At 33.1% G+C, this 15,793-nt stretch overlaps 1 protein-coding gene across 9 annotated transcripts; it reads left to right on the forward strand.

Moving 5' to 3' along the window:
• Positions 1 to 2,405: 2,405 nt before the first annotated feature.
• On the forward strand, positions 2,406 to 15,568 carry LOC103863612 (pentatricopeptide repeat-containing protein At4g13650). Of its 9 annotated transcripts, XM_033290699.1 has the most exons (6): positions 2,406 to 4,919; positions 5,033 to 5,051; positions 5,130 to 5,171; positions 5,396 to 5,916; positions 5,999 to 11,569; positions 11,657 to 15,568. In XM_033290699.1, the coding sequence occupies exons 5-6, from the start codon at positions 11,483 to 11,485 to the stop codon at positions 14,744 to 14,746; spliced, it is 3,177 nt and encodes a 1,058-aa protein (XP_033146590.1). In that variant the 5' UTR covers positions 2,406 to 4,919; positions 5,033 to 5,051; positions 5,130 to 5,171; positions 5,396 to 5,916; positions 5,999 to 11,482; the 3' UTR covers positions 14,747 to 15,568. The 9 variants fall into 9 exon arrangements, with proteins under 9 accessions (XP_033146590.1, XP_033146589.1, XP_033146591.1 ...); XM_033290698.1 differs by having other exon boundaries at positions 2,406 to 5,051; XM_033290700.1 differs by having other exon boundaries at positions 2,406 to 5,916; positions 5,999 to 6,429; positions 6,497 to 11,569.
• Positions 15,569 to 15,793: the final 225 nt, after the last annotated feature.

A 15,793-nucleotide genomic window follows, 5' to 3' on the forward strand; every position in this document is an offset into this window, starting at 1 on the left:
GTACTATGGATATTTTTTAAGTTTGGGTTTATAGTTATAGTTTTGGGTTTCGGGTAAAATTCTAATTTTTTTAAAAAAATAGGGTATTCGAATAAAATTTTGGGTATTTTCAGTTCTTCAGGTTAAATTTCGAGTAAAATTTTGGGTTTTTAAGTATTTGAACATTTTTGTATATTTTTTGGATTTCAAATATTTTTTTTTGTGTTTCGAATATTTTCAGATTATTGGATATTTCAAATTTTTGATCTTGAATACCAGAACAGATCTGGACCCGTTACGTCTATATCGGGTACAACAACCTTTTTATATTAGATTTTTAAAGTTATTGTGGAAAAATCATGGTTGATGAAATAATTATAGAGAAAAAGTATTTTAAAGAGTAATATTAGGATTTGTTAAAAATATTTAAAATATTATATGGTTAGAATAGATAATGGTAGGGCAAAAAATAATAAATAGTTATACATGACTTCAACAACCTTTATATATTAGATTTTAAATAATTTTTAATAGTATAAATTAATTTTTAAGTGAAAGGTATATATATATATATATATATATATATATATATATATATATATATATATATATCTAAACAAATAATTTAAAAAATCGTAAATTATCAATATTTTTATTGTGAAGACGGATTAGTTTTATCAGAACCCATGAATTTCTATGTAATTATGACATTCTACAAAAAAAAGATGTATTATAATATTGAAAGTTTGATTAATATATATTTAATAGGACCTTACCTATTACAAATATTTGATATAATGGAAGAGGATAAAATAAATATAATTGACATGACCCTATGTGTTAAAGTTTTTAGTATCGTTTATATCAAGTATTGTAGGAAGTTGGTTTAAACAAAACGTTGAGCGAATTATTTGAAACATATGATATGATTTATATTAAATGTTTGTATAGTCACGTGGTATATTGAAAGATCTTATACAAAAGGTTGAGTGAGTTAAAGTGGATTTTTAAATGTTAGGGACATTATTTGGTTGCTATATTTGGGGTTGGTTATAATATTTGCTTATAAATAATAGGTTGGACTAAAAATGAATAGGTCCAATAACTTTTAATAGTAGATTTTTTAGGATTGTTTCTCTTTTGATAGTATTGTCCAAGCGCGGGGTTGTTGGATTATATTATAATACAAAGTTTTATTATAACGAAAAACATAACTTTTAACAGCTATATAATCTACAAATTAGTTTATTTGAGATTTTATATGTACACTTTTACGTAAGTTTCTTTTCGACATGAGAATTATATCCGGATCAAAAAAACAAACCGAACCGATCCAAAATTATAGGTTTAGTTCAGGTCCAGAGAAGATAATCTATTGAGTATTTTTTGACCCATAGGTCTTTGTTTGAATCCGGGTCCTACCCTAGACCCGATCATAAATATGTGCTTATTAGGTATATTTGGATATTTCGAATATGCTTCCGGTATTATGGATATTGTTTTTAAGTTTTTGGTTTACGATTAGAGTTTTGATTTCAGGTAAATTTTTCAAATTAAAAAAAATTGGGTATTTGGATAAAATTTTGGGTATTTTTCAGTTCATCGTGTCAGATTTTGAATAAGATTTTAAATTTTTAGGTATTTAAATTTTTTTGGTATTTGTTTGGAGTTTCAAATACTTTACGTGTTTCGGATATTTTTCAGATTTTTTAAATATTTCGAATTCTTTTAGGATCTTAAATACCCGAACAGATGTGGATCCCTTACGTCCATATCAGGTCCAACAACCTTTTGATATAGATTTTTAACGTTATTGTACAAAAACATGGTTGATGAAATATTTTTCTGAGCAAAAGTATCATAAGAAATAATATTAAGATCTGTTAAAAATATTTAAAATATTGTATGTTTAGAATGATTAATGTACTATCAGAAAAATAATAAATAGTTATACATAACTCCAACAACTTTTTTATATTAGATTTTTTAAAACTCTTTCCCTTTTAATAGTATTGATTCGTTTTAAGTGAAAAGTATATAAAAGTATAATATCTAAACAAATAATTTTCAAAATCTTGAATAATCAATACTGATATCGTGAAGTCGGGTTAGCTTTAATAAAACCAATGAATTTCGTCATTTTTGTGAAGGTAACATGAGTATTCAGAAAAATCATTTTTAAATATGAAAATATTATCAAACTATAGACGGTTGAAAGTTTAGTATATGATATGAGATTTTAGTGGAAAAGTTTATATATGATATGATTACTTTATTATAAACGAAAGAGGAAGTTAGAATGTACACATATATGTCTTGTAATTTATCTTGCTTTAAATCATATATTATATGATAAAAATGATAATATAAAACATTAGTTTCAATGCTTTTATGATTAAAAATCAAAATGATAAATATAGTAATAGTAATGATTAGGATTTAAGAGCGAGATTTAAATAAATAAAAAAATTGACTAAATTATTGTTAGAGGAATATATGGTAATATATTGTTAGTATAAATTTAAGGTAAGACAAAAAATAATGAGTTAAATGAAAGGATCCAAACAACTTTTATAGGTAGATTTTTGTAGATTCCTTCCCTTTTAATAGTATTGATATGCCAGAATCTATTTTGTTCAAACTTATTTAGGATTCAGTTTATTTCAGTTTGGGTTATGGTATATTTAGATAGCATATCAAAATTCAAACAATACTGCGTATCTTTTCTTTATCAGAAAACAAAACTGAGTATTTGGAGTATTATTATTGTTCTAAATACTAATTTTACATATCATCTCATAATAAACATGGATTTGAGTATTTGGAGTTATTATTTATTTATGTTTCAAATATTTATTTTGGATACTAATTCGAATATTCAGATCAATATTTTTTAATTTTTTTTTAGATTTTAGATTTTTTTGTACCGGTTCAGGTTCAGTTAACACATCAGGTTCGGATATATTTCATGTCGACCTATAAAATTTATTCGGGTTTTTTATATCTCGGTTCAGACACGGATTCGATTGATTTCAGATTATCTGTCGATGCCGAGTTATGTTGGACAGAAAATCTTAGCTGGCATAGGCATCCGATTTTCGGATAAGAGATTGAAGCTAGGTAGTACCAGAGACTAGGTCTGGCCCAGTAAAATTTCTTGCTTAAAACAAAATGAATAATTAGCGCTCCCACGGAATCAAACCAAAGACCTTCGACACTATGATGTGGTACACAATACTAGACAATAAGCAATCTTTTGATTTTTGAGGCCCTTAAATTTATAATGTATTTTGAGGCCTAAAGCCATAACTTTACCAGTTTTAGGTTTGGGCCTGTCCTGCCAGAGAATGATAGAAGTTGCATGTGACGCATATGAAATAAACATTGATTTTTTCTAAGAAGAGGAAGAAACATTTCTTGGAGAAAGAAGTCGATACCTACACGTAAATGCTTCTTGAGAATAAGCAACTTTTGTTTAACACACCAACTTCACACATACAAGCTGAAGAGTCACAAACACCATTACACCACAACATATGACTGAATCATTGGATGTTTTTTGGATTTGCGATCTTCATTAATTAGATGGTACTTATTTAAGTTAAAAAAATACTTATTTCATATATTGATTCAGATATTCAGGTTAGGATTTTTGGAGTTTTCGGATTATCTTATTTTTCAAGTACCCAGTCGAGTTTATTTAACATCATTTCGGGTTCAGATAGATTTTCGCTATATAAAATCTATATGCGTATTTATATATTGGATCAAATATGAATTTTTTTTTCTTTTTTGGATTTCAAGTTTGGATTATTTGCCAATGCCTATGTTGGGCAGAAAATCCTAGCTAGGCTTAGGAGACCCAGTTTTCAGATTGGATTTGCCTTGGTTCTTATCGAGTCCTAGTCTTTTGGATAGAGGAACCTTATATCCATATAGATACATACATTGTTTTGGTTTAGTTTTGGGTCAATTTGGTTGTAGAAGTTTATATATGTAATCCTTTTAGCATAAACTAAAACCAATCAAATCTCTTAATATTGCAACTGAAGACCAGCGGCGGACAAAATACTTTTGAAAATCGATTCCAATTTAATCGACAAATCTAGATATTTGTAATTCTAATGATCAATGAAATGCTAATATTCAATATTATTAAAAACTGAGTAAATCATAAACGTTAAAAAAATATAAATGAATATCTAATTAGATATATACATATGCTTATATTATAAATATATGTATGTAAATTTGTAATTACTTTTTTGTCTGTAGAAACTTTACAACATTTTTATCCTCTAAATGAATAATTTTATATAAACAGTATAATTATTTTTGTCTAAGCAAATCTTGTTTATCTTTTAATTAAATTAAGCAAAGCTTGTAACATTTATCATTAAATTAGTTATTTAGCTACTAATTCTTTTAAGAAAAATAATTATAATGAAATATTATTGTTTACACTAAATTTGATTTTTGATTATTATTTTCTACAAAACAGGTAGAATATCCCGTAAATTTTTTTTTAATCAAATACCTGAATAACAGTTATTATTTAATAATAATTATATATTTTTAAATCACCCCATAAGTGTCAGAACAATTATACCTCCAGCTTATCTAACCTATACTAAAAGGAGGATATCTAAAGCTCTAAGAGTGTCCACGTATGCAAATTAATTCCAGCCAATCAAATCGTTTTAAGATGCCATATCAGCTTTGACACAACCTAACCTAAAGGCTTTCTTCCTCTTTCGTGGCCTTTCCGATTACTCCAGCCAACTTCACCGTTCAGAGTTTCGCTTACATCTTCTCCAATTAATTTTACACATTATTGCCCTTTTCAAAACAGTCGCATCCTTTCTCCACTTCCCTTTATCATTCATATAAAGAAGGATGCAAAGTGAAAGCAATCCACTCAGATTCTGTGTCAAAAGCAGGTTAGTTCAAAAACTTAATTCTGGGTTCTATAGTTATTATAACAGTGTTTCAAGAAAAAAAAGTTATTATAACCGATTTATTTTGATTGAGTTTCATTGTCGTCATTGCAAAGAGGGGGATTTTATTAAATGGTGAGTTCTTCTGGATGCTTTCACATCGCACTTTCCTCCTGTCTCGATCTTCATATAAATAAAATTATTTTTTTGCAGCCCCAGATTGTTCTACAACGGAGGATTTCTACGCCACCATAGGTAATCTTGGTTTGGTGATTTTAATCCCAACAGCTTTGGTTTAGATTTGATAATCCATACATTCACCAAGTCTTTTCATTGTAGATTGATAGTTGTTGTTGTTCAAATTAGTTCTTGCTTTCAATTGTTGCCTCAAGATCTCTGGTCAAGGGCATCTCTTACCTTTGATTTCAGAATGCTTTCCGCCACAAAACTCATCAAGATCTCTGTTCTGTATGTTTCAGGTCATGGGTTTACTGGAATAGTTAGTTGTCTACACAACATCCCAGACTTAGAGATCAGAAAAGAAGGGTTGGTGAAGAAGCTTCAAGTGAAACACGAGAAGATTCTGAATCTGAGCGAGTGGATGAAGGGTAAAAGACACCACCGTCTTTGCATTCTTCCATATAATTCCGCCGCCTCCTGATCCTTCTGACGAGGAAGCTGTTGTTGCTTACAATACTTTGCTCAATCGGTACGGTTTGAGCAATGGTGAATCTGGTTCTGTGTTGGGCAAAAGGAAAGATAAGGGGGGGGGGGGGGGTGATCAGAAGGTGGGGTTGTGGGTAAGAGGAGGAAGAAGCTACGAGTTAGCTTTAGGGATCAGTTAGGAGGAGAGCTTGCTGAGGTTGTTGGGATGTCTGATGGAGCAGACGTGGACACAGAGCCTGATCCGATTGGTGTCAAAGAAGGGAGCTTGCTTTCCTGAGTGTCGTCTTTCTTCTTATATTTATGTATGCATCCCACCGTAGTCAAGACAGCATATGTATTTTCATATCCCTGACTTTCTTACACGCTTTTAATTTTGTACATTCATAGATTAACAAATAAAATTTACTTTTTAGCAGGAGAGGTATTCTAAAAGCTAGCTGTGGTAAATGTGGCTCATAAGAAGTTTTTGCTAAAGAACTCTCACAGTTGGCAAGTGGTTGACTTCCTCATATGCCCATGAGCTGGCGGCACTGAGCAATACAGAGGCTGCATCACAGCACATGTTCCATGGCAGGTGCTTCAACACTCCATGTTCTACAAGTTCTAAGCTCACTAACTTCTGTTAGTGATGATAGCAATATTTGAAACCGAAGAGAAAGCAGAACACGAGGAACAAAACACTGTGAAAAGACTAAATGCGGTATTAGACCCCTTGGCAAGGACATAGCCAGTGTATCGCATGACTGAGTTGTTGATGGATCATATTGCAGCTACAACAACCCATATCCAATGGTGATCATGCCCTTGGGGTCTCTCCTTTGTCCCCTCTTTCTCCAGGAACTCAGAGGTTCCTTCCTCTTATTGTGCTTATCTTTGTTCTATGTCAGAAAATTCAAACTCTGTTAATGTTACAGCAGAATCATGCGAATGTGATAGATGGAGAGTCCGCCATAGTTCATCTTCTAAATCCAGCGTAGCTTCTCTGGAAAATCGAAGGCTCCTGACATTTGCAAAGTTTGCGGAGAAGCATAGGCAAAATCCAAGATTACTAGAGAACCTTTCTGAATCTAAGGCACCAGGTTGAAGGATTTTGAAAACAAGAGAGGTAAAGGTCCCTGCATATAAGTGTTTGCTGAGCTTATGTATTGGAAGATTCATACAACCAGTTACGTATGCGCTCCCCACATGATCTGAAAGGACGTCTGAATGTGCAGTTTCAAGTTGAAGAATGTTGCTTGTAGTCTTACAAGATAGTGGTATAAGTTAGTTTCACAATTATATTTGACATACGTTAACAGTTTTATTCAAATTGTTTCAAATCAAATATAATTTAAAATATGTTTCCATTTTTTGACCGAGAACTTAAAAAATATATTTAATGAACGTATGTAACTATTTCTGGAACTATAAATTAATAAATAATTTTCTGAAATTGTATCTTTGTCGTACCTGAATAACATATGATAAACAGCGTTAATGTGCGTACTGCTATTAGATTACAGTCCTGAATCATATTTGTTCTCCGGAATATCAAATTGTTTAACTAAAATAGAATATGCTCAAGTGCTGGCTAAAATAGCTTTTACATGCCAAATACGAAGTCAGTTATATATAATTTTAATATTTTGAAACTTGACTGATAAGCATTTGACAACTATCAAATGAGTTTTTCATTCTTCTTCTCATTTTCATTTCGTTTCTTTTTTATTATTGAGATACTTTGATTTTTTATTAGCATTGAAATATTTTATGAGATGTTTACTAAGACCATCTTCAATGGTTCACTCTATTTTTTCATCAAAACAGAGTTATTCTATAATAAAATTGAATACTACTCCAATAATACTAAGTTTTAGAGTGAAAAATAAATTGATGAATAAAAAATAAATGAATTATTTTATTTATAGAGTACACCTTTTTTACTCTATTATAGAATAAAAAGTAAAGTATAATTGAAGCATTTTTACTCTAAACTCTATTTTAGATGAGAAAATAGAATGTGCTTAGAGATGCTCCAATGTAAATGTCCTTACTTCTCTCCGAAATAAAATACAAATGATTTGTCTGGGGAAAATAGCTAAATCAGAAAAAAACAAAAAACAACTCATGTTCCTATTTTTTAAGAAAATGTTTGATGTTTGTTATTGTCTATATAAATGGTGAAACATTATGAGTACTATACAGTCAGCAGGTGCTCTAATTAATGAATAAAACAGTAAAATCCTCAAAATAAACACAATCAAACAAATGTGATTAACTACTATGCTTATGTTTAGTTGCTTTCAATCACGTTGGGTTTGAAAAAATCATAATAATGGAGATAATAAAAGTTCTATGCAATGATTTTAATTCCGAATCAAACATTGAACTGGACTATTATTTGGATTACGGGATCAACGATTCGACCGGATGCGTCAATAGTGTAATTACTTTTACCATATAATTATACATAACTATGAAAAATATAGTAAAATATTTAAAATTTATCTTTCTTCACATACTAAATATCAAAAGAAAAATTAAAAACTATGGAAATGTCTTTGTAACAAGTTGGGAATTAGAACATATAATAAAAATATAACAAAATCAATATTAAAAATATTTAAATTTATAATGTGAATACAAAAAAAATTTAATAAAAAGTGATCTAGAAGCAAATATGAAAATTGTAATACTGTATATAACAAAAAGTTAATAACAAATCACATTGTTTAGTTTTGGTTATATTCATCTTTATTCACTTCATTTTTAGATGCATAGTGAAATTTTCATCAAAAGTTAAAGAATCACAAATCAAATAAGTTAGGGAATATTATACATGATTAAAAGAAAATATAAAAATCAGTTAATTAAAAAAAAAACTAAAAAAGTCACTCATCGGTTTAACACGTAGTAGAGTCTTAGGTTTTAACGAATTTCTGGATGTTTTAGCATTTTTTTTACAACAATAAACTAAACTATAAAACTTGCTCTATAGGTTCAGAAAACCAAACCGGAAAAAATCCCAAGTCAAATTACATATCATCACTGGATTTACCGGTTCGATCGTGAATCCGAGTTGGGTTATAAAAACATATAGTGTGTTTGTAAAGCAATAATAAAAAGGTTTTTTTACCATTTGTATTAACATTAAAAATTGTCTCAATTCTATATAAAACATTTTTTCTCACATTTAGCTAACTTTTTTGTTTACCAAATTATCTTTTTAATTTAATGTTTCATTACCTTCCATGTCATTAGAGATGTTCCTCATGTGTGTTGATATTTCAAAATTAAATATAGTTAAAACTGTTTTAGGCCAATAACAAAGAGATCATTAATTAATACTATCTACATACAAGAAAATTTTTAGAAAACTAAAATATTTATTAGATATAATCCGCGCGAAGCGCGGACAAAAGCTCTAGTCTAAATAAAAACCAGTGAAAAGAAAGAAACAGATAACCAAACACAAGCTAAAACTAAGAAAGAGCACTTGAAGGGTGGGAATAGAACTGGGATTTTTAACCGAACTTGCCAAACCGAAATGAACCGAAAATTTTTGTTTGTGGATAGTTTTTTTCGGAAGTTCGGTAAAAAGAAATTTCGGTTTTTGGTTAGCGCGGTTTTCTAAAAGAAAATTGAACAATACCAAAATACTAACAGAAATTCAGAATCTACTAACCGAGCTAACCAAAATCTGAATCAAAATAATCAAACTAGCCGAAATAGCCAAACTGAACTAGCCAAACTCACCAAAATCCAAACCAAAATAACCAAAGTAATTGAAATAACCAAAATTTAACCAATTTTTTTGAATTTTATTCAGTTTGAACCGAATATTTAATTGAACTAACCGTAAAAAGAAAACTTTGGTAAATATTTTTGAAACCAAACTAAGTAAAAACCGAACTGAACCAAACTTTTTTCGGTTCACTTTGGTGAGATTTGACCGACCCGAGCTAACCAAATTCTAAACTAACCGACCTAAACTACCCGGATAAACTGAACTGTCAGGCTTAGGTAGAGAAGCCATAAAAGACTTTCTCTCCGACGGACACCAAGCATGAGTCAAACTTTGTCAAAACCGGACCAGACCAAGAGGTCCGATTTGTTTGTAACCGTTCTCAGAACCGACATCGACAAAGAACCAAAAATCTTCTCTCGGTCTCGGAGCTGCCTCGTAGCCACTAACGCGGACCACTGCATGTACCAGTAACTGGTCCTTTGATCTACACACATAGCTCCTTCACCGCACACAGTCGCACAACTTCAATCCGGCCAAGGCACACCCCGCAAGTAGCAAAGAAAAAATCCTCCACGAGGAACTGTCATCCTCCATCAGAAACAACCCCCATCAACATAAAGGCCTTTAACGCAAACACGAAACCCTTATATCTGGAAAACACGAACACAGACCTGAACTCGTACACACACATCTACAGATCTGAGGGGCCTCTCCACCATCCTCAGAGACATCACACCACCAAAGACCGTCAAAAAGGTCTTTTGGGCCATTGAGATCACGTAACAACCTGCCATCCCAGAGAACCACACCACCACGCCTCGGAGAAGAAGAGGGTACGTTCAGATCCATCGGAGATGGCTGTTTCGTCAATTAGATTCAACAATAACGAAATCAATACAACGTGAGAAGACAACGAAATGGTGCATCAGAGCCGAAGAAGATCTTGAGAAAAGACGACGAACGAACTTTTGTGGAGAGAAAAAATTGCGAGTCCTATAGATCTTACGCGCCTCTGTCTAACTCAAATAACGGATATTCATGTGACACAAAGCATATACGAATCACAAAAATGCTTGTGTGGATGAAGCATAAAGCATAACAAATCACAAATAATTTCAAAATCTCAAAATTTGTTTACAGTTCTCACCTACTAAAGGCCTGATTTGTATGACTGATTCAGCATTTAGAAATTGTGCATTTGCGAAATATTTATGACTGGTTGATTACAAGAGATTGTAGTGGTTTAATACTAAATTATCAATATTAACACCTTATAACATTATAAAAATATCAAAACATAGTGTTAAGATAAAATATAATAGTTATCAATATAATTTCAACAAAATTTGTTTGAAGATTTATATTAGAACACTTAGAAGAATATTTTATTTTGTCTATTTTTTTTTTGTTTTTTTTACAATGGACGGCTATTCTATTAATCAAACTTGAGATGACCTGGATAACCTTATCGGAATAGAACAACAAATGTAACAAAGCTCTCTATGAAAAGATCTCACAATCTTAGCTAAAGAATCTAGAATTCTATTTTATTTCATCTATATATTTACATATCTTTATATTTGTATATATATTAGTATTTGAAAAATATAGGGAGTATTTTTTGTTTAACTTTTTTATAAAATAAACTATAATACTATTAGTGAATTTAAATTAAAACATAATATTTTTCTATTTATAAGTTTCAAATTTAAAAATTTTTAATTTTAAAATGTAAAATATTTGTATATTTATATATTCATCTGCAAACCTATACAACCGCAAATGCTAGCAGAGACAAACTTTCAATTTTAAAAAGTTTGAGGTAGTTTGAATTGATTATAACCTTTTGTGATTGTTGCAAAAAGACAACAATCGATACTAACCACAAAGTTGCGTTTGCGGATGTAACAGAAACTAGTCTAACCCTGAATATAGCAAGACGAACACTTTGTATTGTATCCAATGGATATAGATTTAAATAATTTGGGATGTTTTTTTTTTTAATTTTGGGATGTTAAAGTATAAAATCTTTTGCTCAATTCGAACCAGCCATATAGCTAACTTGCTACTGCTAATGCTACTTGTCATATCCATGATTCATCCATCTATTTAGATGCTTCGTTGTTGCATAATTGCAATCTAGTGTCGTGTCGAGCCTAACCGAAACAAACTCATGTTTCTTCGGTCTGTGTCGTCTTCATATATCCTCCTCCTTCAAACTGTTCCTCGTCATAAGGTCAACACCAGATATGTCCTTCGTGTAATATTTCCATTCTCATCTTAAAACCTTTCCATTGAAATGCCATCGCTTTACTATGTTTTGCTCTTCTCTTTTTTTTTTCTGTAGACACTTTGTGAGATCAGAAGAAAGCCACCAGTCTCCGGCTTCCGAACTAGTTGTGCTGCTGTGTCTGTATCTCTCTATGAAGAGGAGCCGTTCCATGAAGAAGAAACTGATTCTGTGGAGAGCCGTGGGATTCGACCTAATCATCAAACTTTTACATGGCTTCTAGAGGGATGTTTGAAGAGAAACGGATCTTTAGATGAAGGGAGGAAGCTACATGGCCAGATTTTGAAGCTGGGTTTTGATAACAATGCTTCTTTGTCTGGAAAGCTTCTTGATTTTTATCTATTCAAAGGAGACTTTGATGGTGCCTTGAAGGTGTTCGATGAAATGCCTGAGAGAACAGTTTTTACTTGGAATAAGATGATAAAGGAGTTAGCTTCTAGAAACTTGAGTGGGAAAGCATTAGGTCTTGTTTCGAGAATGGTTAATGAGAATGTGACGCCTGATGAAGGCACCTTCGCTGGTATTTTGGAAGCATGCCGTGTTGGTAATGTTGCTTTTGATATAGTTGAGCAGATTCATGCAAGGATGATATGTCAGGGTTTGGGGAACAGTACAGTTGTGTGTAATCCTTTGATTGATTTGTGCTCTAGAAATGGGTTTGTTGATCTAGCTAGAAAGGTTTTTGATGGATTACGTACGAAGGATCACAGTTCTTGGGTTGCAATGATATCAGGGCTGTCGAAAAATGAATGTGAAGAAGATGCCATTAGATTGTTCTGCGATATGTATATCTTAGGTATCATGCCAACGCCTTACGCCTTGTCAAGTGTTTTAAGTGCGTGTAAGAAGATACAATCTTTTCAGACCGGCGAGCAACTTCATGGGCTCGTATTGAAGTTAGGGTTTTCCTCTGACACTTACGTTTGCAATGCACTTGTGTCCTTATACTTTCATCTGGGCAATTTGATATCAGCAGAACACATCTTCAGCAACATGTCATATCGAGATGCGGTTACTTACAACACTCTTATCAACGGGCTTTCTCAGTGCGGTTACGGCGAGAAAGCTATTGAATTGTTCAAAAGGATGAAGCTTGATGGGCTTGGACCAGACTGCAATACCCTTGCAAGCCTTGTGATTGCATGTTCAGCTGATGAAAGTCTTTCTGGTGGACAACAGCTACATGCTTACACAACCAAACTCGGTTTTGCTTCGGATGAGAAGATTGAAGGTGCGCTTCTTAATCTGTATGCAAAATGCTCTGATATTGAAACCGCCCTCGATTATTTCCTTGAGACTGAGGTTGAGAATGTGGTTCTGTGGAATGTCATGCTAGTTGCTTATGGGCTGTTAGACGATTTAAGAAACTCTTTTAGGATCTTCAGACAGATGCAGATGGAGGAAATTGTTCCAAATCAATATACCTACCCGAGTATTTTGAAAACTTGCATCCGTCTTGGGGATCTCGAGCTTGGGGAACAGATCCATTGCCAAATAGTAAAAACAAGCTTTCAGCTCAATGCTTATGTGTGTAGTGTGCTCATAGATATGTACTCAAAATTAGGAAAATTAGATACTGCCAGGGATATACTTGTAAGATTTGCTGGGAAAGATGTTGTGTCTTGGACGACGATGATTGCAGGTTACACGCAATACAACTTCAACGACAAAGCTTTAACAACTTTCAGGCAGATGCTAGATATTGGGATCCGGTCTGATGAAGTTGGATTCACCAATGCAATTAGCGCATGTGCTGGTCTTCAATCTCTAAAGGAAGGACAGCAGATTCATGCTCAGTCTTGTGTATCTGGATTCTCGTTTGACCTGCCCCTTCAAAATGCACTGGTCACGCTTTATTCCAGATGCGGAAAAGTAGAAGAGGCGTATCTAGCGTTTGAACAAACTGAAGCTGGAGATAATATAGCATGGAACGCTCTGGTGTCAGGGTTTCAGCAGAGCGGAAACAACGAGGAAGCTCTTCGCGTCTTTGCTCGAATGAACAGAGAAGGTATCAACAGTAATAATTTCACGTTTGGGTCTGCTGTAAAAGCTGCTTCTGAGACGGCAAACATGAAACAAGGGAAGCAGGTTCATGCTGTGGTCACCAAAACAGGATATGATTCAGAAACCGAAGTTTGTAATGCTTTGATCTCCATGTATGCCAAGTGTGGGAGCATTTCTGATGCAAAGAAGCAGTTCCTTGAAGCGTCCTCCACGAGAAATGAAGTTTCTTGGAACGCGATTATTAATGCTTATTCTAAACATGGGTTTGGTTCTGAGGCACTAGATCTTTTCGACCAGATGATCCGTTCAAATGTAAGGCCTAATCATGTGACATTTGTGGGAGTTCTATCAGCATGTAGCCATATTGGTCTTGTGGAAAAGGGAATTGAATACTTTGAATCCATGAACACAAAATATGGATTAGCTCCCAAGCCTGAACACTATGTGTGCGTAGTGGATATGCTAACACGAGCTGGTCTTTTGACCCGTGCGAAAGAGTTTATTGAGGACATGCCTATTGAGCCTGATGCCTTGGTCTGGAGAACGCTTTTGAGTGCTTGTGTTGTGCACAAGAACTTGGAAACAGGAGAGTTCGCTGCACGTCATCTCGTGGAGTTAGAGCCTGAAGACTCAGCAACATATGTGCTTCTCTCAAATTTGTATGCTGTGTGCAAGAAATGGGACGCTAGGGATCAAACAAGACAGAAGATGAAAGAGAAGGGTGTGAAGAAAGAACCTGGACAAAGCTGGATTGAAGTTAGAAACACAATTCACCCTTTCTACGTTGGTGACCAGAATCATCCGTTGACTGATGAAATACATGAATATTTCAGAGATCTTACCAAACGAGCATCTGAGATCGGGTATGTGCAAGACTGTTTCAGCCTCCTGAATGAAGCGCAGCAAGAGGCTAAAGATCCGGCGATCTTCATTCACAGCGAGAAGCTAGCGATTTCGTATGGACTCCTTAGCTTGCCTTCTACCATGCCTGTAAATGTAATGAAGAACCTACGAGTTTGCAGTGATTGCCATGATTGGATCAAGTTTGTATCAAAGGTTTCGAATAGAGAAATTATAGTGAGGGATGCCTATAGGTTTCATCATTTTGAAGGAGGTGCTTGTTCATGTAAAGATTACTGGTAAGATCCAAATCCTGGTAGCTCACTTGCCTCTTTATAGATAATGTGATACTAGAAGATATACTTGAGAAACCTGAAGGTATGTACAGTCTAGAAACTGGTGAATTCACTTAGATACTGCAGTGACACAACTATTCTTGAGGACAAGTTGCTTATACAGAGCTTTTGTTCTTTTTCTTTGTATTTTACAAGAGTTAATCGTAAGCAAAGAAACCCATATATATATGGGTGGAGAAAAGTTCATTCTTTGTGTTAGCTTCCATTACCAAGTAATAATATTCACTATCCTTTGAAGGCTCATCTCTTTTTATGGCTTATACATGTGTATAGATAGATTAATGAATTGTATATTTTGCAAGTGTCTTAGATGTCTGTAAAGCTTCCGTGTTGCCAGGAAACAGAGTTTGTGATTGTTTTGTCAACTTTTATGGCAGATTATATTTTAAATCCATATTGTGATGTGGACGTTGAAGACGTTAACTCTGTGTAATTCTCATGTTCATCAACTAAAATCTGTCGACCTTAATTTAACTAAAATCGAGCTATTGTGTTTGCTGAGCCAGAGGCTATAACCGCCACTAGGACCAGATCTGAAAATTTGGAAGCTTGAAATATTTCTTAAAAACTCTAAAAAATTTGGGGATCGGAGTTAATGTTTGGGGCTTAGACCCGTGCAAAAAACCTCTAAAAATTTTGAGGGCCGAGACCAATGTTTCATTCGGCTATCCTCAGATCCGGCCCTGACCGCCACCGCCATAAATCTAGTCATCCAAAACAAATAGAAGAATCATAAAATAAAGCACGCAGCCCAAAATAAAGAAAAAAAGAGCTAAACCCCTTTCATATATAGTGTTACAGAACAGTTAAACACCGGAAAAGCAAAGATAACTCGAAAAGGTATTTTCAAAAAAGAAAAAACTGAAAAATTGTTGAAACAACTGATATATATATATATATATATATAAATTATGAACAAATCTTAAGCCATAACTAGAAGGCCATTTTGTGGAATGAATTTGTTTGAAATGTATAATTTCATTGGATTCCAAAA

This window comes from Brassica rapa, chromosome A04 (genome assembly GCF_000309985.2).
Source record: "Brassica rapa cultivar Chiifu-401-42 chromosome A04, CAAS_Brap_v3.01, whole genome shotgun sequence".
Classification (NCBI taxonomy): domain Eukaryota; kingdom Viridiplantae; phylum Streptophyta; class Magnoliopsida; order Brassicales; family Brassicaceae; genus Brassica; species Brassica rapa.

Bases quoted from the DNA above. Each gene is read 5' to 3' on its own strand.
- LOC103863612 (XM_009141358.3), top strand. From the start codon at position 11,483: ATGTTTCTTCGGTCTGTGTCGTCTTCATATATCCTCCTCCTTCAAACT. The intron at 11,570-11,656 runs GTAATATTTCCA...TTTTTTCTGTAG, and splicing joins ACACCAGATATGTCCTTCGT to ACACTTTGTGAGATCAGAAG.